At 49.7% G+C, this 27,817-nt stretch overlaps 3 protein-coding genes across 12 annotated transcripts in view; 2 read left to right on the forward strand and 1 right to left on the reverse strand.

The window, feature by feature from the left end:
* Positions 1 to 230: 230 nt before the first annotated feature.
* On the forward strand, positions 231 to 6,599 carry CEL (carboxyl ester lipase). The gene is made up of 11 exons (XM_090121327.1): positions 231 to 598; positions 1,656 to 1,806; positions 2,033 to 2,155; positions 2,712 to 2,909; positions 3,001 to 3,131; positions 3,430 to 3,537; positions 3,868 to 3,985; positions 4,415 to 4,601; positions 5,124 to 5,327; positions 5,490 to 5,687; positions 6,154 to 6,599. Exons 1-11 carry the CDS (start codon positions 566 to 568, stop codon positions 6,338 to 6,340), a joined length of 1,638 nt encoding a protein of 545 aa, XP_089977453.1. The 5' UTR covers positions 231 to 565; the 3' UTR covers positions 6,341 to 6,599.
* A 1,271-nt stretch (positions 6,600 to 7,870) lies between these two features.
* Positions 7,871 to 17,553, forward strand: GTF3C5 (general transcription factor IIIC subunit 5). 2 transcript variants are annotated; one of them, XM_031601789.2, is made up of 11 exons: positions 7,871 to 8,270; positions 8,511 to 8,721; positions 9,568 to 9,766; positions 10,726 to 10,918; positions 11,386 to 11,490; positions 11,985 to 12,099; positions 12,742 to 12,822; positions 13,114 to 13,211; positions 13,787 to 13,869; positions 14,157 to 14,299; positions 15,022 to 17,553. In XM_031601789.2, the coding sequence occupies exons 2-11, from the start codon at positions 8,607 to 8,609 to the stop codon at positions 15,177 to 15,179; spliced, it is 1,290 nt and encodes a 429-aa protein (XP_031457649.2). In that variant the 5' UTR covers positions 7,871 to 8,270; positions 8,511 to 8,606; the 3' UTR covers positions 15,180 to 17,553. The 2 variants fall into 2 exon arrangements, with proteins under 2 accessions (XP_031457649.2, XP_031457648.2); XM_031601788.2 differs by having other exon boundaries at positions 7,877 to 8,349.
* The window catches only part of RALGDS (ral guanine nucleotide dissociation stimulator), a 39,467-nt gene continuing 28,298 nt past the window's right edge, over positions 16,649 to 27,817 (reverse strand). For 4 of the 9 annotated variants that reach the window (XM_090121646.1, XM_090121644.1, XM_090121648.1 and 1 more), the window contains exons 2-18: positions 23,962 to 24,072; positions 23,432 to 23,625; positions 23,233 to 23,307; positions 22,924 to 23,117; positions 22,489 to 22,610; positions 22,156 to 22,371; positions 21,941 to 22,044; positions 21,535 to 21,619; positions 20,881 to 20,958; positions 20,708 to 20,794; positions 20,303 to 20,335; positions 20,000 to 20,121; positions 19,825 to 19,920; positions 19,518 to 19,719; positions 18,995 to 19,321; positions 18,742 to 18,856; positions 16,649 to 18,654 (exon numbers count right to left, since the gene is read on the reverse strand). In XM_090121646.1, coding sequence (XP_089977772.1) covers positions 18,479 to 18,654; positions 18,742 to 18,856; positions 18,995 to 19,321; positions 19,518 to 19,719; positions 19,825 to 19,920; positions 20,000 to 20,121; positions 20,303 to 20,335; positions 20,708 to 20,794; positions 20,881 to 20,958; positions 21,535 to 21,619; positions 21,941 to 22,044; positions 22,156 to 22,371; positions 22,489 to 22,610; positions 22,924 to 23,117; positions 23,233 to 23,307; positions 23,432 to 23,625; positions 23,962 to 24,072 — 2,337 coding nt within the window. In that variant the 3' untranslated portion in view covers positions 16,649 to 18,478. Of the gene's footprint in view, positions 18,655 to 18,741; positions 18,857 to 18,994; positions 19,322 to 19,517; positions 19,720 to 19,824; positions 19,921 to 19,999; positions 20,122 to 20,302; positions 20,336 to 20,707; positions 20,795 to 20,880; positions 20,959 to 21,534; positions 21,620 to 21,940; positions 22,045 to 22,155; positions 22,372 to 22,488; positions 22,611 to 22,923; positions 23,118 to 23,232; positions 23,308 to 23,431; positions 23,629 to 23,961; positions 24,073 to 27,817 lie in introns of all 9 variants that reach the window. The other 5 variants (XM_090121643.1, XM_031601791.2, XM_031601792.2 and 2 more) reach the window with 3 other exon arrangements.

Below are 27,817 nucleotides of genomic sequence, written 5' to 3' on the forward strand. Positions count from 1 at the left end.
TTTATCAGCATTTAGAGGGGAAAAAAAAAAATTAATAACTGCATTTCCATCTTACATTGTCCCTGTCCTCTTCTGAACTCCAGGAGTTACAGTGGAGCAAAAACAGAAGCGTGCAGCCTTTTGTTCAACAAATCCATCTCATACAAGTCAGCAATCAATTGCCTGGGGGGTTTCTCTCTGGTAGAACAGGATAACTCTTTCATCAGACAACTGGAGGTAGTTTGGCCATTTTGATGGTGTTGTTTTTTTAACTGGAATTTCCCTTCCTCAGTGTCACAAAAGCCTTTAAGTTACAGGTTACAAGTATGTGATTCCAAAACCCACAAGGAGCTGAGATCAAAGTAAAACCCATTGCTCATAAGCTTGATCCTTGCTCCTCAGTCATCTGGAGAACAAACTTCATTTTTACACGTTCCCATGAAACCCACATGCCTGTGTGTGCCATAGGCAGACAGCAAACCCATTCCTCTGCCTCAACAATGCCATCTTTGTGAACTTCGATGATGAAGAAGTGCCAACCAAACCACTGGTTGCACGGGCCTGGAAGAAAGTGTGCACCAATCCTATGGATAGGAAGGTGGAGGAAGAGCTGAGAAAAGTACGTGCCACGTTCCTGAGGTGTGCTGGGCACTCAGCCCTGGTGTGCTGTGTAGGAAAAGACAGCATGCAGCCTTTTCTTTGACTTCCCAGAAGATTTTTGCAGTCCTACTTGCTGGCTCTTCTGTAGGTTCTGTGATTGTGAAGTTCTGTGTATAATACTGTTAGTGTGGTGTAACCTGTTGAATTACACCAGGATCCCAAATCCAGGCCATTGCGTTCAATTCTCTTTCACTATCTGAGTTTTGTCAGATTGAGATATTTCCCTACACGTGGGTGGCCTTCATCCCATTAGAAGCAACACCTGCAAGGCTCCCACACTGTGACACCAGCCTACCTCAGCCATGGTTTAGCCTTGGCCTATTTACAAGGCCTATTGACGTACAAGGACTTACGCAGCACAACTCAGAGCAAAAACTGACACACAGCTGCAGTGCTACCTATATATACATACGTTGGCCTGCGTTTGCAGGCAGGCTCCTCAGCTGCACATCATGGCTCGCTGGGCGATTCTGAGCTTTGCCTTGTGCTGCTGCCTCGGGGTAGCACAGGCTGCAACAGTAAGTACAGAGGCATTGCTTACAGCTTGGTAAGACTTTTTGCCTGTTCTTGCCCGAATGAGCAAATTTCTCCAATGTCTGTTCTGGAGCTCATGAGAAAGGCCTGCAAACAGTGACAGCAAAAGCAGGGTATTGTTCTTGAAAAGGCTCTCACTGGTGTCTTCACAAAAGTGCCCTGCACAGTTCTTTATCAGATCTGGCTTGGTTTAAATCTTAAGGCTGTAGGTTCTCACAGTCTACCACGTACATATGGAAAAGCAGAGAAATTGCTGCTGGCTGTCTGCTCCAAAGGGCAACATGAAGGATATTGGCGTGGGCACATCTCTGGCAGCAGTGACCTGTGGGCTTCCCACAAGGAATCCCAGGGATGGGGAGACGGGCTGTGAGTCGCTTTGTGTTGGGGGATCCTCCAGCCAGGGGAAGGTGCGGGTGCTGGCAACATGAGAAGCCTCAGCCGTAAAGGATTGCAAGGGATTTACTTTCTTCTCTATGGTTTAGCTGGGTGTGGTGCTCACCGAGGGAGGTTTTGTGGAAGGCGAGAGTAAACGGCGGGGACTCTTTGGGAGCTATGTGGATATCTTCAGAGGGATCCCTTTTGCTGCCCCACCAAAGACACTGCAAGACCCCCAACCTCATCCTGGCTGGGAAGGTAAGATTGAGCTTTGGGTTTATTTTGTTTAACTTCTGTCTCTTTTGTCCATTGCTGGCAGGAGCTAGTTCACACAGGAAAGGGTCCCACTCCTTCAGTAACAGTGGATGGGGAGGCTTTGCTGCCTCTGCTGGACTTACAGGAGGGGAAGGTGGGTGGACAGAGCCTACAACAAAAGAGCTGACACCTCTAAGCAGGACCTGTTGTATTCCCTTTCTTCTCTCAGGAACGCTGAAAGCAAAAAGTTTTAAAAACCGCTGCATGCAGACGACGCTTACACAAACTGATGTCCGTGGGAAGGAGGACTGTCTCTATCTGAACATCTGGATCCCTCAAGGGAGGAGAGAGGGTATGTATTTGGCAGAGACCTGAGGAGGAGATTCTCAGTTGCCTTCTGTGGATAAACTGCTTTGGGGCATCCCTCAACAGCTATGCTTCCATAATGAGCAAGCACAGAAGCACTGGTTCCAGTGGGAAGGGAAGGAGGGATTTCAGCCACTGTTCCTCAGCTGCATCCCACTGGGAGTTGCAGCCTTATCTACAGAGCAGAGATTTTCTTGGCCATAGACTATCACAAAGCATCATGTCATTGAATTGGAGACAACCCTTTCTGGACAAATAACTGTCCTACACTCTAGTAGAGATACAAAAGTACTTTTCTTGTCAAGGAAAGAGAGTAATCTGCATGGGATGTCAGCCAATAGGAAAAACCCATACAGGTTTGTTGTCCTGGATATGCTTTTCCTGAGGTGGGGTAAGATGACAATGAAGATGACAGGGGCATTTGTGTCAGCCCCAGTAGGTCCATACCCAAGTGGAGCAATGCTCAGTGAATGGACATGAAAGTAGGTAGCACCTTCTGGCTGTGTAGTGGTTCACACTGCTTTTTCCTCCTCACCTCCTAGTCTCCACCAACTTGCCAGTGATGGTCTGGATCTACGGAGGTGCCTTCCTTCTTGGAGGGAGTCAAGGAGCCAACTTCCTTGACAACTACCTCTATGATGGTGAGGAGATTGCTGTGCGGGGCAATGTGATTGTGGTGACCCTCAACTATCGTGTGGGGCCCCTAGGCTTCCTCAGCACTGGAGATGAAAACATGCCAGGTACTACAGCTGCTTCCTCTTAGGGGACCCTGCCCAACTCCCCACCTTTGGCTGTGCCCTGACTGAATGGTGGGTACCTTCTGTTGCTCAGGGAACTATGGGCTGAAGGACCAGCACATGGCTATTGCCTGGGTAAAGAGGAATATCAAGGCCTTTGGAGGCGACCCAGACAACATCACCATCTTTGGGGAGTCAGCTGGTGGTGCTAGTGTCTCCCTGCAGGTCTGTTGTCCTTGTTAGACTACACTATAGCTGCTTCTCATTTCCGCAAATGGGAAAAACAGCCCTCTTGGCACTCTGATGCTTTCCTCCACGCATGCCATATCCCCTTGCTTTCCTCTTCTCTCCTTGTCACCATATCACCTTTAAACTTCAATTACTGAGTCTTAAGTATCACAAGAGCTGGCTCCTTCCCTGGACCTTGTGTACAAATTGTGAGGGGGATCAGCCAGCTCTGGCATGTAATTGTTTCTTCATGATTTCATGAATGAAACCTTCCTATTTCTATTTTGTACTGCAGATACTTTCTCCAAAGAATGCAGGTCTGTTCAAGAGAGCCATCAGCCAAAGTGGTGTCAGCTTGTGCAGCTGGGCCATCCAAAAGGACCCACTTCCTTGGGCTAAAAAGGTAACATGCACCTCTGCAGAGGGACCCCAACCTACAGAGGGAGGCTGGTACATGGGACAGTAGGTGGCCTGCACACCTACCTGGGCTGGCTGGACCGTGGCTGTGTCACTCCAGGCAGCAATCCTGAAGCTGAAGTCTTACTTGAGGGTATGAGATTTCATAGAAGAGAGCATAGCAAGTATGGGATTTAGCAGGAGCCATGCTGCCAAACACAGAGCTTTGGAAACATGAATCTTTGAGATTAAAACCAAGCTCTCCTCTGGGAAGCTGGGAATGCGGCATGGCTTCAGAGAGTAATGCCATGAGCTTTGTCTCTCTCTCCTTCTGCAGATTGGAGAGCAAGTGGGCTGCCCCACAGATAACACCACAGTCTTGGCCAACTGCATCCGTGCCACTGACCCCAAATCCCTGACACTGGCCTTCCACATGGAACTCATCTCCCTGCCTGGTATGTCCCCCAGCCTATGTTGCATCTTCCATGCACAAAAGGTTCACTAAGCCTTCAAAGGGGTACTGGGGTGATTGCCAGAAGTATTTAAGCAGTGCTTGTGTCATTCAGTAAGGGGACAACAATGACAGATTTGGCAGTCACTCTTCCACAGACAGGTGCACACTGTGCTGAGTGAATGCTGTTGGTTGTGCAATGGCAATGGTGGCAGATCAATTGTCTAGGGGTTGTGCCTTGGCTCCAGAACAAGTAGCTTTCTGTTTTGCAATGTTTCATGAAACCAGCAAGAGGAATTCTGGAATACAGCTTACAGACAACAACAAACTGACAACTTCCTTCTATTTTTTTCCTTAAGCAATATGATATGCCAGGCCACACATCTGCTTTTTCCATGCTCCTAACAGATTCTGGTTTTGCCTCCTTCTGCAGGTCCCCTGGTTCATACACTCTCCATCACTCCTGTTGTGGATGGAGACTTCCTCCCTGACATGCCAGAGAACCTCTTTGCCAATGCTGCTGACATTGACTACATTGCTGGGGTCAATAACATGGATGGACATTTCTTTGCTGGCATTGATTTACCTGCTATCAACCGTCCATTTCAGAAAATCACTCCGTAAGAGGACATTCCTAAAACCCTTATCAAGAGGAACTGTAACATATTCCCAAACACCAAAGACTGGAAGGGGCACTATCTTCAGCACAGGATGTCACTCCAAGCTGGGGTGCCCAAGGCATGTGTTGCCAAGCCCAGAGCCTTCAAGGAAAAGATCTAGTTTAGTGGTGCGGCCTTCCCAAATATCTTTAAGGTTCCCCTGCACTCAGCAGTAGAGACAAGCTTGGCAGCCCTGATGCTCTCTGTGTGAAGTGTGTTCATGCAGAAAGGCTGGGTGCCTGGCCCATAAGACCCCTCTTTCAGGACTAAAAGAGCTTATGGCCTTTCTCAGCGGTTCTGCTGAGAAAGTTCTGGATTGCCTGCTCTCCATCTAAGACCTGGATTGAAACTCCTGGCTTTTACTTCACCAAACAGTTGCCAACCACAGAGGTTGGATGTGAACATCAAAGGGGGTTGGGACAAGTTCTACACTCCTCTTCGAGCTGCTGGTCCTTAATTAGTTCATACCTCTTGTCTTTTCAGGAGTGAATTCTTTAACTTGGTCAAAGGATTTACTGCGGACAGGGGTGAGAGAGGAGCCAACCTGACGTATGATCTCTACACACAGTCGTGGGGTGACAACCCAGAGCAACAAGTCATGAAGAAAACAGTGGTGGACCTGACTACTGACTACATTTTTCTGATTCCCACGCAGTGGACACTAAACCTGCACCATCAGAATGCCCGGTGAGGAGCACAGCATTGGTAGGAGCTCAGAGTTGTTTGAGAACCAAAATGCTACTCTCAGCATGAAGGGCTCCACCAGTGTTTGGAGCATAGTTACAAATCCACACTCCTTTTCCTGCTCTCCACTCACAGTTGTTTATCAAGTCTATTTTATTTCCCCAGGAGTGGCAAGACATACAGCTATTTGTTCTCCCAGCCATCTCGAATGCCCATCTATCCAAGCTGGGTAGGGGCAGACCACGCTGATGACTTGCAGTACGTGTTTGGGAAACCCTTTGCCACCCCTCTAGGCTACCTGCCCAAGCACAGGAAAGTCTCATCTGCCATGATTGCTTATTGGACCAATTTTGCCAAGACTGGGTAAGTGATTTTGGTTTCACCTCTGCAGCTTGCTGCAGCACTTCAACCTGTTGCTTTTGTCTATTAACTTCTCAGAAGCAATTCTCAAAAGCAGGGTGCCTTCTGGACTTTTGCAAACCTGGCTCTATGTCTCCCAGTGGTAGAGTTTGCTCTGAGCCTTCCTCATCCAAAGAACACCTGGGAACAGCAGAAGCGTTTTCAGAACTTGTGATCTCTGCTTAAACTTTCTGATGACGTTGGGGCAGGAGTTCAGTTTGCTGTGTGCAGCGAGGGGCAGTGCTAGTGGGAACCAAAGGGGGAGAATGCAGGTTGGCAAATTGCTCCTAGCAGGCAGAATTGCTATCACCTGTCTAAATTTCAAACTCTCTCCTTGCACTCACTTAAAACCTCGCTTGAGCACAGATAAGATCTGCAGAGAACACAAATCTGCCATGATAAAAATAAATTTCTATTTCTTTTTTCCCAGTGACCCCAACAGTGGGAATTCAGAGGTGCCTGTTACCTGGCCAGCCTACACCACTGAGGGTGGTTACTACCTGGAAATCAACAATAACATAAACTATAATTCAGTGAAACAGAATCTGAGAACCCCATATGTGAACTACTGGAATTTGGTCTATCTAAATCTGCCACAGGTTGCCAGCACGTCCTAGACTGTGGAGCTGCTGAAAACCCAAGCAAAACCACCTTTTAAAGACAGACCAAGTTCATTAAAGGCTTGTTTGCAACTGAGGGATTTTGGCTTCTGAATGTCTTTGTCATAATGGTTTACTCCCTAATATTACAGTTAGCAGGAAGCAGCATCTAGTCTCTCAGCAAAGCACATTCTCCTGACAATGATGCATAAATGCATCATTGGTTCAAGGTTTGTTTTTCCTTGTGCCTTGCATGATCCCTATCAGGACAAACCCAGTCCTGATCTGTACCTCTGGATATTGCCAGATTCTAATCATCCACACTAATAACAAACATCTAATAGATAATTACAGTTGTAATATATGCACACAAATCTCTTAGAGAACTGTTGCCCAGTTAACTAACTAACTAATAATAATAATAATAAATGTGAGGAGGTTATTCTGCACTGGTTTATGACCACAAGTCTCTGCTTCACAAAAACCAAGCTAAGCTGTGAGCTACAGCTCCAAACTGAGGAATTAAGGAGAGGATCAGGATTTGTCACCCAGGATTTGTGCCTGGAGCTATTCCCAACTTTACAACACAGTGGATGCTCACAACTTTGTCCCATATCAACATCCTCCCCATGCCCATGGCCAGCTGCATGCAGCACCGTGGCAGCCGTATCAAAGGGTATTTACTCTTCATCTGTTTCCACTTAGTAATTTTCCAGCGTTCAGTGAGCACAATCTGATTTGTTCAGTGAGGAATGAAAGGAAATTTCAAAGACAGCTGTGGTCTTACAAATGTAATGCAAGCAGAGAACTAGGAGAAAAGGAAAGACATTGCAGGCACTCTACTTTTGGGTAAAAATTTCTGCTCAGGCATTAGACACCAAGAACAAACACTGAAAATATTCTTAAAAACGTGGAGAGAAACACTTAAAGCCACGTGACCAACGTGAAGCCCAAGGCCAGAGAAACTAGAACTCATCTGTGCAGAACTCACCAGAACTTCACCAGCTGCTTTCCGTTCTTTATCTGGGAAGATTCCGCTGCAGTGCGCGCTGTGCCCGCCAGGGGGCGCTATGAGAGCGGCCCATTGCCAGCGCCTGCCGGAGCCGCGTACGGGATGCTCCGGGGACAGCGTCGGCTATGGGATGAATAGGGTGCAGCGGTGGATACAGGATGCCCGAGAAGCAGCATCAGTCGTTGAGGAGACCAACCCTTCTGTTTTGCACCCTCAATCTCTGGGGAAGGCTGAACAACGAGAGAACAAAAGGAGGATAGAGATGGAGGTGCATAACCCCGTGGTGGTGTTGAGATAGGGAAGGGTGCTCTGTATCACACACTGGGAGACAGCAAGAGACAGCAAGGGACACCAGGGTTAGCAGGGAGCCAGGATGGGTGCCGAAACTACAGGGAAGGGGACGTGGGCACAACTGTGCCTACGCATCTGGACAACACTTTCAGGCACATGGTCTGATTTTTGGATGGCCCTGTGTAGAGCCAGGAGTTGGCCTCAATGATCTTGATGGATCCCTTCTAACTCAGGACATTCAGTGATTGTGTGAACTCACCATCTCTTGCTGTTGCTGCTGCTCCTGAGCTTTCCTCAAGTTGATTCCGAGGTACTGAATTCAGCCCTGCTCTCCTGGATGGTGGGAGTGAGAAATAACTAATTTCTTGGAGACCAGATCTCTTGTGAAAATGTTTTAACTCATGATTGCAATGGTAGGCGTCCTGCAAGCAGGAGCTCACACTTCTTTAAGCACAGCGCGCCGTAGAACCAAAGGGCGGCCCGGAACCTTCGTGCGGCGGAACCATTGCGCTGCAGCTGTGGGGAAGGGACGGGGAACGGACCGGGAACGGATTGGGGGACGGACCGGGCAGCGATGGCGGCGGACGGGCAGCGCACGGAGCGAGGCTCGGGGGTGCTGGAGCTGCCCAGAGCGCCGCGCTTGGTGTGCGTGGAATATCCGGGGCTGGTGCGGGATGTCGGCGCGATGCTGCGGACTCTGGGAGGAGAGGAAGGGGTGTCGCGGGTGAGGGGCTGCCGGAGGCCGCGTGTGAGGGAGGCGGGCTGCGGGTTACGCGGGGGATCGGGGCGGTCCGGCGCTGTGCTGGAGGCGGTGGGAAGGAAGGCCTTCCAGGCTCCGGGGCGATGTGAAGGTGTGGAGCTGACGGTGTGCCGTCTGTGACGCAGATCTACGCCGACCCCGGCAAAAGATTGGAGCTGTATTTCCGCCCCAAGGACCCCTACTGCCATCCCGTGTGTGCCAACCGCTTCCCCGCCTCTGCCATGCTGCTGAAGGTGAAGAGGAAGACCAGGAGGAAGCGGATGGGTGCGGAGGAGCAGGACGTGCAGTTTGAAATGGAAATTATGGGGATCGTCACGACGGTTTACAAATTTCAAGGTAATGCTTGTATTTTTGTCACAGAATCACAGAATGGCCTGGGTTGGAAGGGACCTCAAGGATCACGAAGTTCCAACCCCCTGCCACATGCAGGGCCACCAACCTCCTCATTTAATGCTAGACCAGGCTGCCCAGGGCCCCATTCAATCTGGCCTTGAACACTTCCAGGGACGGGGCATCCACAACCTCTCTGGGCAGCTGTTCCAGCACCTCACCACTCTCTCTGTAAAGAATTTCCCTCTGATGTCCAACCTAAATCTCCCCTCCCTCAACTTAAAACCATTTCCCCTTGTTCTGCAGTTATCTACCCTTTCAAAGAGTTGATTCCCCTCCCCTCTGTAGGCTCCCTTTAGGTATTGGAATGCTGCAATGAGGTCACCCCGCAGCCTTCTTTTCTCCAGGCTGAACAAGCCCAGCTCCCTCAGCCTGTCCTCATAGGGGAGGTGCTCCAGTCCCCTGATCATCTTTGTGGCCCTCCTCTGGACCCTCTCCAACAGCTCCCTGTCTTTTTTGTACTGGGAGCTCCACACTTGTATGCAGTATTCCAGATGGGACCTCACAAGAGCAGAGTAGAGGGGAACAATCACCTCCTTGTCCATGCTGGCCACCCCTCTTTTGATGGAGCCCTCGAGGCTTAAAGGCTGATGGGAAAGAGAAAGGTTTCCTTTTAAGGCTGGAAGGGAAATCACACCTATTACAGCCTCCTTTCTGTATAAACCTTTGCATAGACCTGTCAGACTCCTGCTCCTGAAAGCTGAGCATTGGGAGAAGCATTATCTTCACAATACACTTCACAGCATTCTAACTCGTATAATTCTATGATTCTGTATGACTTGTTTCCCATAGGAATGTCAGATTTCCAGTACCTAGCGATGCATTCTGGTCCTGATGGCAAACAAACCTCCATGTATGACAAAGTCCTAATGCTCAAGCCAGAGAAGGAAGAATTTTTCAATAGGGAATTACCTCTGTACATCCCTCCACCAATTTTCTCACGACTGGACACTCCTGTTGACTATTTCTATCGGCCAGATGTCCAACACCGGTTAGTGCCCTTTCTCATTATAATAAATAGTCCATGTTGCTTCTTGAATGGAAAGACAGTGACACATTTTTCTGCTTTGATATATACTTCTAACAGGCAAACCTTCAAGTTAAGGTTTCCTTTTTCATCATATGAAGATGAATCGAATCCATTCTCACATCAGTGCTGTTAGAGGATCTATGCTCTTATAGCATCAGGCCAGCATTAAATACATGGCTCGTGCATTTCATTAGTTTTTGCTACTGAGTGCTCAGTAGAAGTGATACTTTTTCCTGCAGGAATCAACATGTAGCATGGGATGCACAAGTGTGTCTTTCTGCCTGCTTCCCATGGGCTGGAGCTGTGTGGAGGCCATGAGGAGTCAATGCCATATGTTCCTCTGACCACATCCGCTGGATCTGTTCCCTTCAGGCCTCTGGTCATTTGTGCCAGAAGAACATTCTGTGAGATCTCCCACAAGAAACAGCTTTTGTTTTTCTCACTACAATCCTTTATCAGCATGTAGGGCAAAAAAAGATCTTAACAATTGCATTTCCATGTTATGTTGTTCCTGTACCCTGCTGAACTCCAAGAGTTACAGTGGAGCAAGGAGAGGATGTGCAGCCTGTTGTGCAACAAATCCACGTCATACAAATAAGTGATAAACTGCCTGTGGGATTTCTCTCAGGTAGCACAGGGGATCTCTTTCATCAGAGGTAGTTTGGCCATTTTTATGGTGTTTTTTTAAATTGAATTTCCCTTCCTCGGTAGTTTTGCAAAAGTCTGTCGTGGTTACAAGTACATGATTCCAAAATCCACAAGGAGCTGCAGCCAAAGTAAAACCCATTGCTCATACAGCTTGATCCTTGCTCCTCAGTCATCTGGAAAACAAACTTCATTTTTGCATGTTCCCGTGAAATCCACATGCCTGTGTGTGCCATAGGCAGACAGCAAACTCAGTCCTCTGCCCTGTCTCGTAGGGATGGCTACAACAATCCCCAGGTATCAGCTGAGAACCTCATTGGCCTCAGCAGGGCCCGGCGCCCCAACAATGCCATCTTTGTGAACTTTGATGATGAAGTGCCAACCAAACCACTGGATGCTGCTGCACAGGCCTGGAAGAAAGTGTGCACCAATCCTGTGGATAGGAAGGTGGAGGAAGAGCTGAGAAAAGTACGTGCCATGTTCCTGAGGTGTGCTGGGCACTCAGCCCTGGTGTGCTGTGTAGGAAAGGACTGCATTCAGCCCTTTTCTTTGACTTCCCAGAAGATGGCTGCAATCCTAAGTACTTGCTGGCTCCTCTGTAGATTTTGTGATTGTGACGTTCTGTGTATAAGATAATTAGGATGGTGTGGTCTGTTGAATTACACCAGGATTCCAAATCCAGGCCATTGGGTTTGATTCTTGTTCACTATCAGCTGCCATTTGAAATCTTGGCAAACAACACGTTTGCTTTTTCTGTTCTCTGATCCTTCAAATGAGAGGGGCTATACTTCTCAGGATACTAGAATGTTTGGTGTCCAGAACAGCTGCACTTCTTGTAAATAATGGGTGGGATAAAAATCTGTCAAGGCATGACACCATCAAGTCAAGCAATTGAATGTGGGGCATGTATCTGAAGTTATTATGTATTATTTTAGCTCTTTGAGGTTCGTCCAGTCTGGTCTCGAAATGCAGTTAAAGCAAATATCAGCGTCCATCCAGACAAGTTGAAACTTCTGTTGCCTTGTTTGGCCTACTACATGGTAAGTCTGTGTATCTGCCCTTGTTCCTGTCTCAGTTAGCAGAAAGCATGGGTGGATCACCTGGGTGTTCCTTGCTCTCTGCAGTTTCTGAGGTCCTAGCTGAGCTTAATGTAAGAGGAAGAGGGAAAGTAAATCTTCCTCTTGAACAGAAGTTATAACCATGGAGGATTCAGCAGCTGTTAGCTCTGTTGGATCTGGTCTACTTTGTTGTACAGTCAGGCATTCAAACTGATTGTCCATTGATTGTCCATCTGGCAACGATAGCAGATTTCTTTCCAAACAGATTCTTGTAACCTTGCAGATTATTTTTAAAGGCACACAAATATTTGGGCTTCAGTATGTTGCCCAGTTTTGGTATGTAAATACTAGCTGTAGAACGTGATGAAGGAACTGGTAAGGAAATAGATTTGGACAGTGCAGGAAAACATTAGAATTTTCTAAGAAACTGCAATACAACTATATTTGCAACTTGTCCCTCCTATTTGTTTACACAGATAACAGGTCCTTGGAGGAGCTTATGGGTTAGGTTTGGGTATGACCCTAGAAAACACCCTGAAGCAAAGATTTATCAAGTACTGGACTTCCGAATTCGCTGTGGAATGAAATATGGTAAAAGGGTCTGACCCACAGAAACCACCTCTGCTGTATGGTTAATCCTTGTAGTTCTTTTATTTTTGTTTGTTTTCAAACTCTTTTGCTCTGATGGAGAGTGCATCTTTTGAGTTCATTCCTTCCTGTAGTTCTTCCACGAACTCCTTTAAACTTTATTTTATACTAAGCAGTATTTCTTCCCTCATTTGGCATATTTCAAACCTTACAAACAGCTGTCTGACTTTGGTTTTCCATGCATTCAGAGCCCAAGTGTGTGTCAGCAGACCGTCTTGCTCAGGGGAAGCACTAAACAGTAAATTCTGTTGCTTGCATATGCAGGACACCAGGACTCAGGCCGTGGAACATAGGTTTCCTTTGCTGTGATTTTGTACAGAGCAAGTTGAGGGAAAGGACTTTCTGAGGTCATATAATAAGTGCTTGAGAGAGCTGACATCTCGTTATTATGATCAGATCACATCTTCCCCTCTTTTCAACCAAAAAGGTTTTATCTGATACTTCTCTCTATCTTGCAAAAGTCAGCATATCCCAAAAATCAGCCTTCATTTCACACAGTAGTCCAGCACTTCTGTTACTGAGCTGGGCATGTCCTGTGGGATGCTTATCCTCAGTTCACGATTGGTTTTCTTTTCTCACCTCTAGGTTACACCCCTAATGATATGCCAGTGAAAGCAAAACGCAGCACATATAACTACAGCCTGCCCATCACTGTCAAAAAGCCAGGTATGTCGTGCCAGCTGAAGGGCTGTCTGACTCTTCTGTTTCTTTGTTTTACTCCATCTTACTCTCAGGTAGTGAGAAGTCTCCCTGTGCTCCAGCTGAGCCAAAATTAGAACTCACACATTTCCTACGACTGATTTACTGTCTGGTAACATCTCTGAAGAATCAGCCATGCACGTTCAATTGCTGGGTTGATCTGCTTTTTGCTGAGCAGCCACACTGAATCAACACTGGGAGGCAACAGTACAGTGCTACAGTGAAATTGTTCCTAATCAGGTCTCTGTTGTCTTTCAGTAAGTCATACAGTCAGTGTACATGATCTGAAGCAGGGACTTGGTACTCCTGGTGCACCTGGTGCAAAAAAGCCTGCCTCCAGCAGGTATAAACTGAAGGTAAGCATTACTCTTTTACCAGAATATTGAAATACCACTGTAAAAAGGAACTGTTTTCTGTTTTGGAATTCATTAAGGGTGCGGGTTTCTCTTCGAGACATGAATGAGATGAAGGTCACAAAGTTTACCTGGAGAGCTGCTAGTTGAATATGTCACTACAGAACTTCACCTGCTGTTCTGTCAGTGTATTTCTTACATGGGATTGGTACTTTTGCTCCAGCCTTAAATGCAATGAGCACTTTGTTTCAGTTGAGAAAACTGGAGAACTTAAAGGGCAATGAAGTGCAAAACATTGCCATGTGTTTATCAGGTCATACTGCAGAAACAAGCAGGGTAAAATTAATATTTAAATAGGAACCTGTTTGGTTTTTTTCTTCCTTTTTGCTAGAACAAAACTGCTGATATGCAGTAACAAGCTACTAATGAAGCTGTAGCTTGGATACCAAGTATTTCGTGACTAGGGACAGATCTGTGCAGGAAGTGCCTTGTTGTTTACTCAGTACTCTGCTATTATAGCAGAGTTGCCCTGTTACACCTCAGAATGCACATTAAATCCTTTCCATCTTTCCTCTTAGGAATCAGTCTATGTTTTCCGAGAAGGAGCCTTACCCCCTTATCGCCAGATGTTCTATCAACTCTGTGACTTGAACGTGGAAAGGTACTACACACTGCCAGCTGAATCCTCTGTTAGAACTAGATTTCAAAGCCTGTTTATATCCACTTCATTACTTTCACTCTCCTTGAGCAGAAATTTAAGAGGTATTTGGCTTCTGAATAAAAACAGGACAGGCTTCTCACCTAAACTTCCTTTCCCATATGATAGGTGAATAACCAAATACGCTTTCCAACTCAAGGAAAGCAAAGTAAGCCACAGTCTGTCTTATTTGAAGCCTGCAACTGAGTGTAGAAGGCTAACATTTCACCTTTTTTTTGGTTGCTTTTTAGCCTACAAAAAATCATCCATCGGAATGATGGTACAGAGTCAGAATGCACGGAGCGGGATGGATGGTGCCTTCCAAAGACTAGTGATGATCTGCGAGATAGCATGTCCCTGATGATAAAGCAGATAATCAGATCCACAAGACCTGGTATGGATGCTTTTGAACCTCAAAATACCAGGCAGCGTATTACCACTTATTTGATGACAGAGACTGCATTAGGATCCTGTCAGTGCTGGGGAAGTAGCAGTGTATTCACCACCTCTGGTGTTCCATGCTCTCATGCATTACAGTGTGAGAGCTGAGGCTGTTGTCCTGCCATATGACATGGGTTGGAGACTAGGAATAGCTAAGAGTAGAGGTTTTCTTTTTCACTATTCCAGTATCATAGGTTTCAGATTTGTAAAACTATGTGATAAAAAGTACAACAATAATAGGATGGTAGAGTCTTTAGCTGCAGTAAATGAGGACAAGCCCAAACACAGCAGCTATGGATACAGAAACAAAAGAAAAAAAGCTGCTTACCTTTGGAAGACCTCAGGTATGCAGGATCTCCAGCAAGATACCATTGCCTCCATTGCCAGTGCTTAAGTGAGGTCTGGGCAGGGGTGGATCCTGGCTCCGGCCCTTCTGGTCACTCAGTGCATTGCATACACCTGAGCTGCCCTGGGTTGGCCATGCCTTCCCACCAGGTGCTCAGTCACTGCTTCAAGCCCTGACTTAGCATTTCCATTACACATGTGCAACCTTTTCTGTGATCCTCGGGCTTCTGCCTTACTCTCATTGTTTTATGTATGAACTTTACTGCAAATTTCTTCAGGTTGCACTAAGAGATATGTCATCATGTCCTCCTTTCTTTCTTCCTAATTAAGCTCTTTTCTCAAGTACAACAAGCAGTGAAGATGGCAAAGAACAGCTGGCATATGAGTCTGGAGAGGATGAGGATGATGAAGAGGAGGAGGAAGAAGACTTCAAGCCTTCTGATGGGAGTGAAAATGAAATGGAGACAGAAATCCTAGACTATGTGTGAACTCAGTGAGTAGCTGCTGGACAGAATTTTCTTGGCTCTTGTTCCTTCAGTGCTGATGTTTAAGTAACCATACACAGGGTGTGTGAGAGCAGAACTTGCACTAAGTTGCTCACTACCTGTCTGCACTGACTGTGGTGCCTGCTGATGGCTGTCATTCTGGATGTTCAGGCACCATGGCCCACACAGTGTCTGGGTGAGGTGCTCTGAGATATGGTTTAGTAGCTGTGGTAGTAATGGTGATGGGAGGACAGTTGGACTACATGATTCTTTTCAACCTTGTGATTCTATTATTCTATTTTTATAATTGTTGGATAGTAAGCCTTCAGAACATTGCCACCATGGAAATAACAGGTTTCTTGCCAGGCTCCAACTGGTATCTACTGTAGCAGCTCAACAGTTTCTCAAGAAAAGAGAATTGAAACCAGCTGGCAATACACCTTAAAATAGGAGAAACTATGTTCCCAAATCTCTGTAAGAAATACACCTTGTCTGGGTTGATGGCCATGTGGAAAATTAAAAAAAAATGGTTTGAAGAAGTTACCATTCAGTTATAGAAATTAAAGAACTGCTGGCATGTTCTAAGTCTTGTGCATTCCCCAGTGTGTTACAAGTGGAAGGTTCATCATTAGTAGCTGATAATTGTTCTAATGCTGTGGGTGCTCCAATTCCAGGTAAGGTATTATCAGGCACCAAGAATAAGCACTCTTAGAAATGTGAGGAAAACACCTAAAACCAAACTTGTTATCAACAGTTAGCCTAAGGCCAAAGAAACCTTATGTCAGGGTTTACTTATTTCCCAGCTATTTTTGAAATTCTTCTCTCTGGGAAGACTGCAGTTACTTGGATACTTAATTCTGACTTAGCAGGAAATGGCACTAACAGCCCCATCTGTATAAGATAACCCTTTCATCTTCAAAACACTCAGCTTTAAAGTAATCTATGTAGAAACACAGAGAAATTCTGGTTATTGGAGCTTCACCCTTAATAGCTACAGCCAGAGGCACCACACCATCCAGGCAGTTTCCACTGAAGTCTGTGCAATTATAAAAAATAAACATGCTGGCTGTGCTAGGAAATGAGCCCTTGAACAGTGAAGGAATGATGGCTCAAGCCAAAGCAGATTGCTATCTCCTTAATGTAAGGACTGATCACTGCATTTGCTCTTATGGCCATTGCAAATATAAAAAGAAATAAACCAGTAAATCAGATGTCACATTTATGCTACCAGAAAAGGCATCAGTCTCAACAACACAGATTCACATGAACAGAGTTGCTTGAAATCAGGCACTGGTCCTGCAAACAAAAAAGCCTTGTTTCTTCGTTCAAGCACAAAACAAAGCTCAGCACGGTTACCATACAGTAACAGGCTCAAGCACCACCTCCACAATCAGATCCATTCCCCTTTCTCTAGGAGCAGGCCAGCAATTCAGGAAGGAAGACAGAACAGCCCCTGCTTTAGGGCAGGGATGTTTGAGGATTGACATTTTATTGCAAAGACTAATTACATTGCTGTATACAAGTCACACTGGGCAGTGTGCTCCTTCACTGAAGTGGTACAAAATACATATGGTACAGCCAGTCCCTCCGGTGATGCTGGGCTTCCAGGGGACACCAACAGCAGGGGAGGGGGGCAGTGGGGTGGGCAGGAGCTGGCAGGCACAGAGCAGCATGGAGCCAGGGGGAGGCCCAGGAGTGCTGGCACCCAAAGGCAGGGGCCTGGCTCTGGGCAGGGTGGGAGGCAGGAGGCAGCCCCTGCGTCAGGGTGCCAAGGGCTCCCATCATGTGCAGTGTGGGCATAGTGACCCAGGTGATGCCACCCAAGGGGACAGAGGGCTGGCAGAACTAATGCCAGCCATGCTCATAAACAAGGAGCCTCACTCCATCTGGTTCTGCCACCAGCCCTGCTCCTCTGAGTGGCACTGTGCAGTGTTGCTACATCCCAGCCTCTCTCCTGGAGGCAGGGAACACATTTCCCCCCCTTAACCAGCAGCACAGACAGACAGGAAACAAAAGATGTGCTGGGAGGAAGTGCTCAAATGCAATGGAGCCAGCAGGTCCAGGGGCAAAAAGAAAAAAAAACTCCCCCCTTTGGTTAGTGTTTCCTACAGTCATTAAAACAAGCGTCTCTGCCCCTGCTTGAGTGACTAGTGGTAAAGAAACGAGGAAGGGAGGAGGCCAGAGGGGTTGGTGCTGTGTGAGCAGGACAGAGCAACACTGCTGCTGTGAGTATCTCTCCCAGCAGCCTTAAATAGCAGGGGGGGAACAGGAGAGGGACTGGGCTGCACGGCGGGGGACTCTGGGTTAGTAAAATGTACAAGTTCATCTCTTCTATTTACAACCAATAAATATTGCAAAAAAAAAAACCAAAAAAAAACAGTAAACCTTTTTTTTTTGTTGTTTTGTACAAAAGAAGTCTCATCACTGCTTCTCCCATAGTCAGTGTTTGAAAAAGTCAGGTTAAAGCCCAAGGTGAGTGGCACTTTCTGTGGGTCAGGCGGTGGCAGCCGGAGCATCCCCAGCTCTCTGACTCCTTGCCTGCCCATGCAGACACAAGGTCTCTATTTACACAAATTTGGACAGCAGTCTGCTCTCCTCCTCCTCCTCCTGGCTCGGCTGGCAGCTATGGGGGCACGGGGGTGCACGCAAAGCTTTCCTGCCTGCAGAAGGGACACTGGCATTTGATCTTTGGTGCAGGTTTGAACGCGGGCCGGCAGCTGGATTGGGGAGAGGAGCAAGACCACGTGGAGGCTTCCAGTCATCAACAGCAGCCCTTGGTCCATGAGGCACCGGCGTGGGGCTGCATCCTTTCCAGCACAGCTTCTCCCAGGTCACGGACAGGCGGTGGTGGCAATGCCAGGTGATCCAGGGAAGGACGTGGGGGTAAACCAGTGCCGAAGAAGGGGAGCATCCATCCCAGCTCACGTGGCAGTGGCTCATGTGCTGCTCCTCACAAAGGGCCCCTCCAAGCCGCCGCTCCCCGGCTCGCGCGGACACAAGGCACCTACGGCAGAGCTGTGGGCTCCTGCTCTGGGCAGGCCGGTGACTGGACGAGTGTCGCACCGTGGAAGGTTTAAAAAGAAAAAGAAAAGAGAGAGATTCCTCCCTGCTGCCTTCCTGTGTAGAAAAACATAAGACCTGATTGAAACGGGAGCTTGTGCAGAGAGAGGCGGAAGGGCTGCCAGGCGCCGAAGCGGCTCTTGGTGTGTGCGAGCATCACTCCTGGCTCTGCCAGCAGCACCAGGCCTGCCTACAGCCTGCCCCCAAGGCCCCGTCGGTGAGGGGTGGCAGTGGGGCTAAGGCTAGAAGATGCCTTTGGCGATCTTCAGGCCTTTCTGCTTCATCCTGGGCAGGGTGGAGCTGGAGCCGTGTTTGATCTTCACCCCCTTGGAGAAACCCCGCTTCTTGAGCACGAAGTCGTAGTTGGCAGCGGAGTTCATAGCATAGAAGACATTGGCGTTGTCGGGGATCTTCAGCTCTGGGAGGGACCAAGGATGGAGTCAGCTGGGCAGTTTGTTCCCACCCACAGCCCAGGCCAGGAAGAGAATCCCAGCCCCATTCTCACCTCTCTCCTCTGAGATGATCTGAACGAGCTCGTAGTCTTCAGGCCGGTCCCCATCCAAGTTGTGTTTGGCCATGGCCTTACGAATAACAACCGGTGTCTTATCCTGGCTCGTCACCTATGAGCACACAGCATTGTTAACCACCAAAATGGTGCAACATCTCCCACCTCCATATCCTCCCAGTGTGAGACATGCTCGCATCCAAGCGTGACGAGCCTCCAAACCCCCAAATTGACCCGGGTGCTGGGTGCTAACCAGGATGCTCTTGTACATGTTGCCGTTGTCCACAGCCAGGCTGACACGGATGATACAGCAGTCATCGACCTGCTGGTTGTAAAGGGGCAGCGAGAGGGACGAGTAGCTGGAGATGCCGGAGACGGAGCGCTTGTGAGTGCGGGATGCTGTCACCGGTGTGGAGGAGACGGAGGAGGATGAGGCACTGCTGGAGCCTGAGCCAATGCCCGACGTGTCCAGGGAGGAGAGAGAGGTGGATTCCCAGAACTGGAGGGCAGGGAGGAGAGGGGATGCGGAGGACACAGTGGGTTTAGCTTCTCCATCAGCCACAGACGGGGTGTACGAGTGCTGGGGGAGGGAGGCCAGAGGGATCTCACTGCCCTGTGCCAGCAGGGGACGTACAGCCGCCAGAGCTGCCAGACCCTGCTGTGCCAAGGCAAGCCCAGCTCCACCACAAAGAGACCTCCCTTGCTCCCCAGAAGCAGAAGCAGTCCCAGCTCCCCAGCCCCAATGTGAGGCACGGGCCCCACAAGCTGCCTCATACCTTCTTCTCCTGGCAGTCTGGGGACTCAGGGATGAAGCTGATGTTGATCTCCTCCACATCGGAGCTGCTGGAGCCGGCGGAGGTGACGCTGACTGAGTCAGTGGCATCCCCACTGCACAGGTACTGCCCGCACTTGAGCTGGTCGAAGGACTTGGAGTGGGAACTGCCGCTGGCACAGGGCTCAGTGCTGGCTGGCTGCCGGCTGCAGGGAGATAGCGGAGGGTGAGGAGAGAGCAGGTCCAGGGAAGGACACGACGGTGCTGACCCTTGTCTCCAACCCACATCCCACTGGGACAAACAGACTCACTCGCTCCATCGCTTGATGATTCCTGTGTTCTTCTTCGCCTTCAGCGTGTTGCTGGCTGACTCAGACAGTGGCTCAATCTCGCATGACAGCCCATAGCTGGGGGAGAGACAAAGGTTTCAGCACTCTCTGCAACTTCCCAATGCACGAGCAGCAGCACAGCCCTGCTTGCATTCACCTCTCAGCCTCACTGAGCCGCTCCAGGCTATGGAACCAGTCCACAAAATGGTCCTCCTGAGTGAAGCTGTAGTTGTTGCAGGCTGACTGAAGCAGCTTGATCTGGGCGATGACTTCAAACTCCTGCAGCCAATGGAGGCAGTCAGACCCCTTCTGTCTGCAGCCCCACAGCCCTCTGCAAACAGCCCAGCCCCATGCACCAAGACTCCTAGGAAGGACCAAAATCTTCCCCCAAAGAGAGTGGCAGAGCCTGGGCTTGCACAATACCAGCCTCCTCCCTCCACCCAGCTGTGCAAACTCTTACCTTCCTTCTCTTCTCAAAGTTGATCAGCCCTCCCTGCAAAAGAAAGAGCCGGGCGTCAGTGGGAAGCGGGGACAGAGAAGGACAGAGAGGGACAGAGAGGGATAAAGAGGGGCATCGCTCCGCTCCACGCCGGCAGCCCGGCTGCTGCCGCTGCAGTGCGTGCCGTGTCCGCCAGGGGGCGCTGCGAGAGCGGCCCATTGCCAGAGCCCGCCGAAGCTGCGCACGGGACGCACGTGGACATCGGGACAACGTTGGCTATGGGATGCATAGGTGCAGCGTTGGCTACGAGATGCCCAAAGGGACAGCAACAGGTGCTCTGGGGATCAACCCTCCACTTTGAAATGCCAGGCTCTGGGGATGTCTGGGCATGAGGGAAAAGAGGAGGACAGAGATAGAGGTACATACGTCCAGGAAATCCTTCATAGCAGTGTCAAGCATCACCAGGTCCGTGAGGAAGGTGCCGAGATAAGGAATGGTGCCCTGCATCACACCCTGGGGGACAGTGAGGGATGGCTGAGGTCAGCAGAGAGCTGGCAGCCACCCAGCAGGGACATGGGGACATGGGAACAGCCACTCACCATCTCTCGCTGCTGCTGTTGCCGCTTCTGGGCCCTCTTTGGGTTGATTTCCAAGGTGGCAAATTTGGACGTGCCCTCCTGGATGGTGGGGAAAGACAGCATCAGCATGAGTGGGAAACACGAGCTAAAATTCACACCACTTTTACTGCCACAATTTCCTCATAAAGGGAATGAAAGGAAGAGAAGGAAATCTAAGCTGAGCTTTTTCAGGGCTAAACAGGGAGGAGAGGCTTAATGAATAGGAAACGCTGCTCCCATTTCCAGCTCTCTGTACAAACAGCTTTTCAATGGGCTGTTTTGTTCCTTTTTATATTTCATGTGATCTCAGCCCCCAGTCTGGAGCTGGAAAGCTGTGAGGACACCTGGCTTCAGCCTTTCCCGAACCCCACTGCCCCACCTTAACCCAGGAGGCTTCTGGAGAGCTGTACTTTGCACCAGGCTGTTCACGTGCATCTGGGGAAAGGCCATCATCAGGTGCACCAGAACACATCCCATTGCTTGTCTCTACCCATTCAATTGCTCTGAGACCTTCATGCAATGACAACTTTTGGGGTGGGGAAGCAGAATGCCCAATCTGTCTGGCAGCTGGAACAACGGGGACCTTTCTGCCAGCACCAGCCCAAGCTCCTTGTCAGGACTATAGGTGCCCCATACCTTAATAAGCAGCTCTCGGCTCAAGGAGTGGTTGTTCTCATCGGAGAAGATCTCTGAGAGCTCATGGAAAGTGCGGAAGCTCTCCCTGCTCAGGGGAAACACAGGGAAGTCAGCAATGGTGCCACACTGGGTCTCTTCCTTGCGCACCCAAATGACCCCAGCAAAGCTCACAGCTGCAGCAGGCCTTGCTGACTGGGGTTATTCCAGGGTGTTCAGATAGAAAGGAGAAGCAGACAGTACTGCCTTTGTTTCCTCACTCTCCTCAGATCCCTTGGCTTTGGGCAATGCCAGAGCCGCAATGATCCCATTTACACATCTCCCATCTACACACTGAAGGGCCACAGCTCCAGCACAGCCACCCCCCAAAGACCTCCCAGCAGCCCCAGGACCCCCAGGTGCTGCTCACCGCAGGACCTCGTCCCAGGTCTTCTTCAGCCGGTGCACAGCGTTGCACTGCAGAGCTGAAAGGATGGCTCTGAGCGAGGAGAAGTTCTTCAGGATGCGGCATTCCTGGGGGCAGATAAGGGGACAGCATGGCTCGATGTTAAACAAAACCAAGGGATTTGTGCACCACAAAACCCCAGCCCCGGGGGCAAGGCGAGTGGGGCTGCACTGCCCTACCCGAGCCACTTCGATCCACCGCTCCACCACTTTAGCCCTCTGCTGTGGCTTCAGGGTCCGGTCCCCAAGACACGTGGCGATGACACAGTTGGCCACGCTATTGAACTGCGAGACCGTGGCACGGATGGTGGGTGCCAGGTGTTCTTTGCCTTTCTTGTCTCGCTGGGACCAGATGCAGCCCAAGCAGTGGTAAGGCACCACTTTCTTAAACAGCTCCTAGAAGATAAAGAGATGGGATGGGTCTCTTTGGGAAAAGATGGAGCGGGGTATGAGGGAACGGAGTGGTTTTTGCCCAGAGCAGCAGCACTGACCCAATGCTGAATGAGTACTCACAGCATCCATTAGTGTGAATTGTTCTGCCACCATCTCAGGGGAGAAGGAGAGGAAATCTGACTTCCCATCCCCAACCCCATTCTCCTCCACCAGCTGGAACGTGCAGCCACCATGATCCACAGCTGTGAAAATGGCACAAAGCTGAGCACTGCAGTGCAGCCACAAGCACAGAACCCCGCTGCATCCCACACCACATCCCATCTCCATTGCTGTGCTTTCACACCTCAAGATAAGGCTCAGATAAATTAACAGGCGTATTTAACCTGGTTGCAAGTGTCTGCAGAGGATTAAAGGCAGATTAACTAATCCGCTTAGAAATCCCACTTCTAATTCAGCTGGATAAGCTTCCCAGTGTACCTCCATATCCAGCCACGTGGTGACACCTGAAGCTCCCTACAGACCCTGACATCCCCATGAGCAGGGAACCATCCCCACCTTCTGCTTCGGCCTCGCTCTGTTCCTGCTGCTGGAACTGGGACAGCAGGATGCGCGCTCGGCGTTCCAGATCCGAACCAGGGATGTTGTGACGCACGTAGGAGATGAGCTGCTTGAGGCAGGCAAAGTCCGGGGGTTTGCGAAAGTCTTCTGAATATTGGTCCAGCCAAGCACCCAGGATGGAGGAGATGGTGCTGTGGGGAAGGGAACAGAGGGGAGAACTGGATGGTGTCATGAGAAACACATGGGACAGCACATGCCTTCATGTGAGAACTGGAGAGCAATCACCCCCAGCATGGTCAGACTTACTTCTTCAGCTCCATCCTCTCATCCACAACGTGCCTGGCGTGGTCCCCGTTTGTCTGCACGTGCAGTTTGCCATACCTGAGGGGGTTGGAAGAAGCCCATCAGACCTCCAAGACATGGCATAAGATGCTGGAGCTGTCCTGGCTGAGGATGCTCAGACATCAGCCACTTCTATCTGTGTTTTGGGGCACGGCCACCTCACCTGTTGAGCAGCAGATCCAGCACTTGCTTGGTGGTGGCGAAGGCTCGGTAAGTGCACAGGAAAATGGTGACATAGGTGGAATCATTGCCCTTGAAGGCCGAAACCAGGTACTCCACCAGCTTCTCCAAGGTCCCAGCTTTTATCGTCCGCACCTTACACGTCTCATAGAGGTTTAAGGCCGACTCATTCTCAAACTGCTGGGACAGGAGCAGAAGTCAGCAGGCTGGATGAAGATGGATACATGGAACTTCCTGCAGTGATGGGACCTCATGTGATGGGGCTGGGGAGAGGGAAGGTTGTCTTGGGCACCAAGTGGCCAGCGAACCAACTGAGAAGACTTGAGCATCTGGCAAGTCCAGAAAAGGCCTTAGGGTGGCCCAGATAAATACATGATTTTCAGACTATGCTTGGAAGGAGCTCCCAGGACATGAGCACATTGGGACACACAAAGAGGGCAGGATGTAGGCCAGTAAAGACTCTGCTGAGTCCTGACATCAGCTCACCCTGTTGGGCAGAAAAACCCCGCTTACCCCCAGCCACCGCTGCCCCTTGTTGGCTGTGTGATGGAGCTGCACTTTGCGCAGTGATATGCTGTAGATTACACCATCCTCCAGCTCTTCTCCAATCTCCTGTGTGGAGCTCTGCATGGGACAACAAGATACATCATGAGATAAGGAGGGTAACAGGTGGCACAGATGCTCTCCCAAACCTGGATGGGGTATCCTGAAGGCAATTTGTTCATCCATTCAGAAGCACAGAGCAGGCAGAACCAGCCTCCTGGGGCAGCTGAACCCAGTACCCACCTACACCCAAGCAGAGCCAAGACTCTGCACACCCACACCCCAGTTATCCTCCTCTCTGCGCCTTTATGGGACATAAGGTGACATTGCTGCTGGCTCTGACCATAATCTGAGTAATCTGCCCCAGCTTCAGCTGAGCATCTCAAGCACTCAAAGCCTCATAATAAATAACAACTGGGGAATGAAGCTGCCCATGAGCTTTGGGCAGTATTGGCTAAGCATGCTGGGCAGAAAGTCAAGGGGGAAGCTTGAATCATAGAGTAGAATGGGTTGGGTTGGAAGGGCCCTAAAAGATCATCTAGTTCCAACCCCCATGGCTCAGGCAGGGTTGCCAACCACTAAATCAGGCACCACATCAGGCTGCTGAGGTCCCCACCCAACCTGGCCTTGAACATCTCCAGGGATGGGGTGTCCTCAAATTCTCTGGGCAGCCTGAACTGGGGGAAAAACTTCAGGGAGCAGCAGCGGGGTGCCCTTGGGGACAAATGAACAGGTGGTTTTACCCAGGGCCATTGCCAAACCCAGCCACGAGGCTTATGTTTCTGTTCTGGGGATGCAAAAACCACCTCAGATTCAGTTTGGCCCTCTCCCACCACACTCTGCTGAGTCAGCAGCTCTTCTAAGAGGATTTCTGCAGATCCCTCTGCATACTGCAGGGATTTCCCCCTCCCCCCAGCACCCACAGCATTTGGGACATAGCATGTGGTTAAAAACCCACTGCCCAGCAGATGGGAAGAAGTCCTGGAAGCAGTAAGGGGGTTAGCAGGGGAAGGCAGCCACGCACTGGGTGCAGCATGCTGCCAACCCACAGCCAATGCCAGCCTGCAGCTTTCCCTGCACTCTGCAGAGCATGAAAAACCCCTGAGAAATGGCAACTGCTCAGAGCTTGCTGAGGATTAAAGCTGCCAGTGGGTGCCCCATCCCACACTGCTCCCAATGGCTGCCCCAGTGCTTCACAGAATCACAGTGCAAGGAAAAGATGGTGAAGATCATCCAGTCCAACCATCACCACCATGCCCACTAAGACACATCCCTCCCATGTCCTTCCCATGAAGCCACACCATGGCTGAAGCTGAGCACTGTGATTCAGCATGCACCCCAGGAACACCCCAGCTCCTTGCAAAACATCCTCCTCCCAGTCCTCTGCCCACGGATGTGAGGACCGTGGGTCCAGGAGGTGCTGCACACATCAGGAGATGCTGAGCAGAAAGCTCCAAACAAAACCTGAGCAGAGGTTTGGCCAGGCCATTGGAAAGCCTGGACACAAAGAATCTAGAAAAAACAGATGCTCGTCAGAGGTGCAGTTAAATTAGTTAAGAAATCAAATCATGTGAGAGGACAAAATGTCCCAAGATCAATGCATGAATCATTGGCAGCTGCTGTGCAACTACAGTGGAAAATATTGCCACAACTGCGAGGGCTTCCACTCTTGTATTTCACATCACGTGCAGAAAGCGCACCCAATTTTGATGTGCGTAGAGGCAAATTTCATTTCCTTCCTACATCCAAGACTGTCAGATTCATTCATTTTTTGTTTGCTGACTCGTGTGATATCCCCCAAAGTTCCCCTTTTGCAAACCACACGCACAGCACGCGGCTCCCAGCGGTCTCCAGTTTGGCTCACGCCAAGAGCCGGGCGAGCTGCTACACTGCTACATTCTACAATTTGGTTATTTATATTCTGCGTGAGCTTCCTCTTTCCTACCACTCTTTCTCCAAGATGCTGATTGTGCATTCTGCACGTGTTCGTTAAAAACCAACGAAGCAAAAAGCAGCAGCAGGGCCCAGGCTGTGCAGCACACCTCAGCATCCACACCGAGCGTGCATCTCTGCTTTGTTGGACATGGCCTCTGGGCACCAAAGCAAACCCTCCTTCATCAGCAGTTCCACCTATAGCACACAGCAGAGAGATGGGCGAACAGCCCTTTCCACTTCCACTGATGGTTATGATATTTGTGCCTTCCACTGCAGTCATACAGCAGGGGCTCAGCACAGCGTAAAACGAGATCCAAAGCACAAAAAAATGGGAACGCAGCAAAAACGATCGCTTGGCCACCATGTCTGCAGCTCAGCAGTCCTGAACCTCCAGCCATTCCAATGGAGGCAGCACAAGAAAACCCCACTCTTGTTTAACCTGGGGGGGGGGAGGTGGAAATCAGGCACGCAGTTCTGCACGGAACCAGAGACTTTTGCAAAAGCCATAAGTGAACGCTGTGGGAGTTCACCCCCTGAAATACGAACTGGCGGCCGCACCAGATGGCCCGCCTGCTTTTCCAGCTCCTCGGAGCTGCATTTTGCCCTGGGCTGTGTGAGCAATGCTGAGCTCTGGCCCTCGGTTCAAAGCCTTGCTGACTACAGCGGGGAGGAATTCCTGCTCCGTGCAATAAACTCTTCTGCTCTCGAGCGCGTGTTCTGGTACACAGCACGGCGCTGAGCCCACGTCTGCACACGGGGCTTTAATAACGAGCAAGAGGATTCAGGCAAGGTTTGAGAGCCTGGAGGAAGGGCTGCGGTGCAAGGAACAAGGCATGGAGCAGCAGGAGCCTGACTGCATCGGCACAATGCGGGGAAACGCCAAACCTGAACAGCAAAGAAAATACTGGCTAGGAAACTATGTTTTGGAAAGCCTTGGAGATGAGTCACGGAGGTGGTTTTGGTAAGATAGGAGCGCGCTGCAGGATTAAGTGTGAGCATGACAACGTTCCTGTGCATCGCACGCCATTACCCCACAATTACCAGGTCTTAAGAGCTCCGCTCCCACGTGGCCCTGGGTTAGCATGCTGGCTTCCAAAGACACAAAATAACGAACTGTTAGTGGAAAAAGGTATTAATTTCAGCACACGTGGAAGAGACAAAACTGCTTAAAGCGCTTTAACTGATGCTCCCTCAGCAACAGCTGGTTGAAAGCTCAGGATGGCTGCTTTGCTCGGCTCCCTTTCGGCTCTGCAACACAGAACTGGAGTTCTATAGGTGGGCACAGTGCAGCACGGACCTGTCCATAGCACACCCCTGACCCTGCAGGGAATTGCTTGAGCTGAAGTTTCCCATGGAAGCTCTGCATTTGCACAGGTTCGAAAGCCAGATGAAAGCCAAAAAGATACTGGAGGTTGGGTTTTGCAGCTTCCAGTCCCTTCTTGTAATAGCACCTTCCACCAGCAACGGGAAATTGGCTCTTTCAGAAAAGAAACCAAGGACATACCCTCGTGGTTTCCAACAGCTCTGAGTTAACTTTCATTTCACCCCCAGGAACAGATCCTGACCCCACGCAATGCACAGCAGTAACTTTGGGGCCTCTTATGTAAACCAAAACGGACAGCGTTATGTAAAGGAAACTGGAAACAAAAAGCCACCCCCATCTAGTGAAAGGAAAACAACTTCAGTTCCGTGAACCACAGAGAAAGACCACAAAAGCAGAAGTGCCTCCCCCCCCCCACCCAACCTGCCCACACAAAATGCATGCAGCACAACACCCTTCCTCATGGGAACTTCCAGTGCAAAACCTCGGCAGATGTTGCCCCCACCATGGCAGGTTGGGATCATCCCATCTGCTCCTCAGCCACTTCCTTTCCCTGGCTGCGCTTAGGAA

This window comes from Phasianus colchicus, chromosome 19 (assembly GCF_987193195.1).
Source record: "Phasianus colchicus chromosome 19, bPhaCol1.hap1.1, whole genome shotgun sequence".
NCBI classification, from domain to species: Eukaryota; Metazoa; Chordata; class Aves; order Galliformes; family Phasianidae; genus Phasianus; species Phasianus colchicus.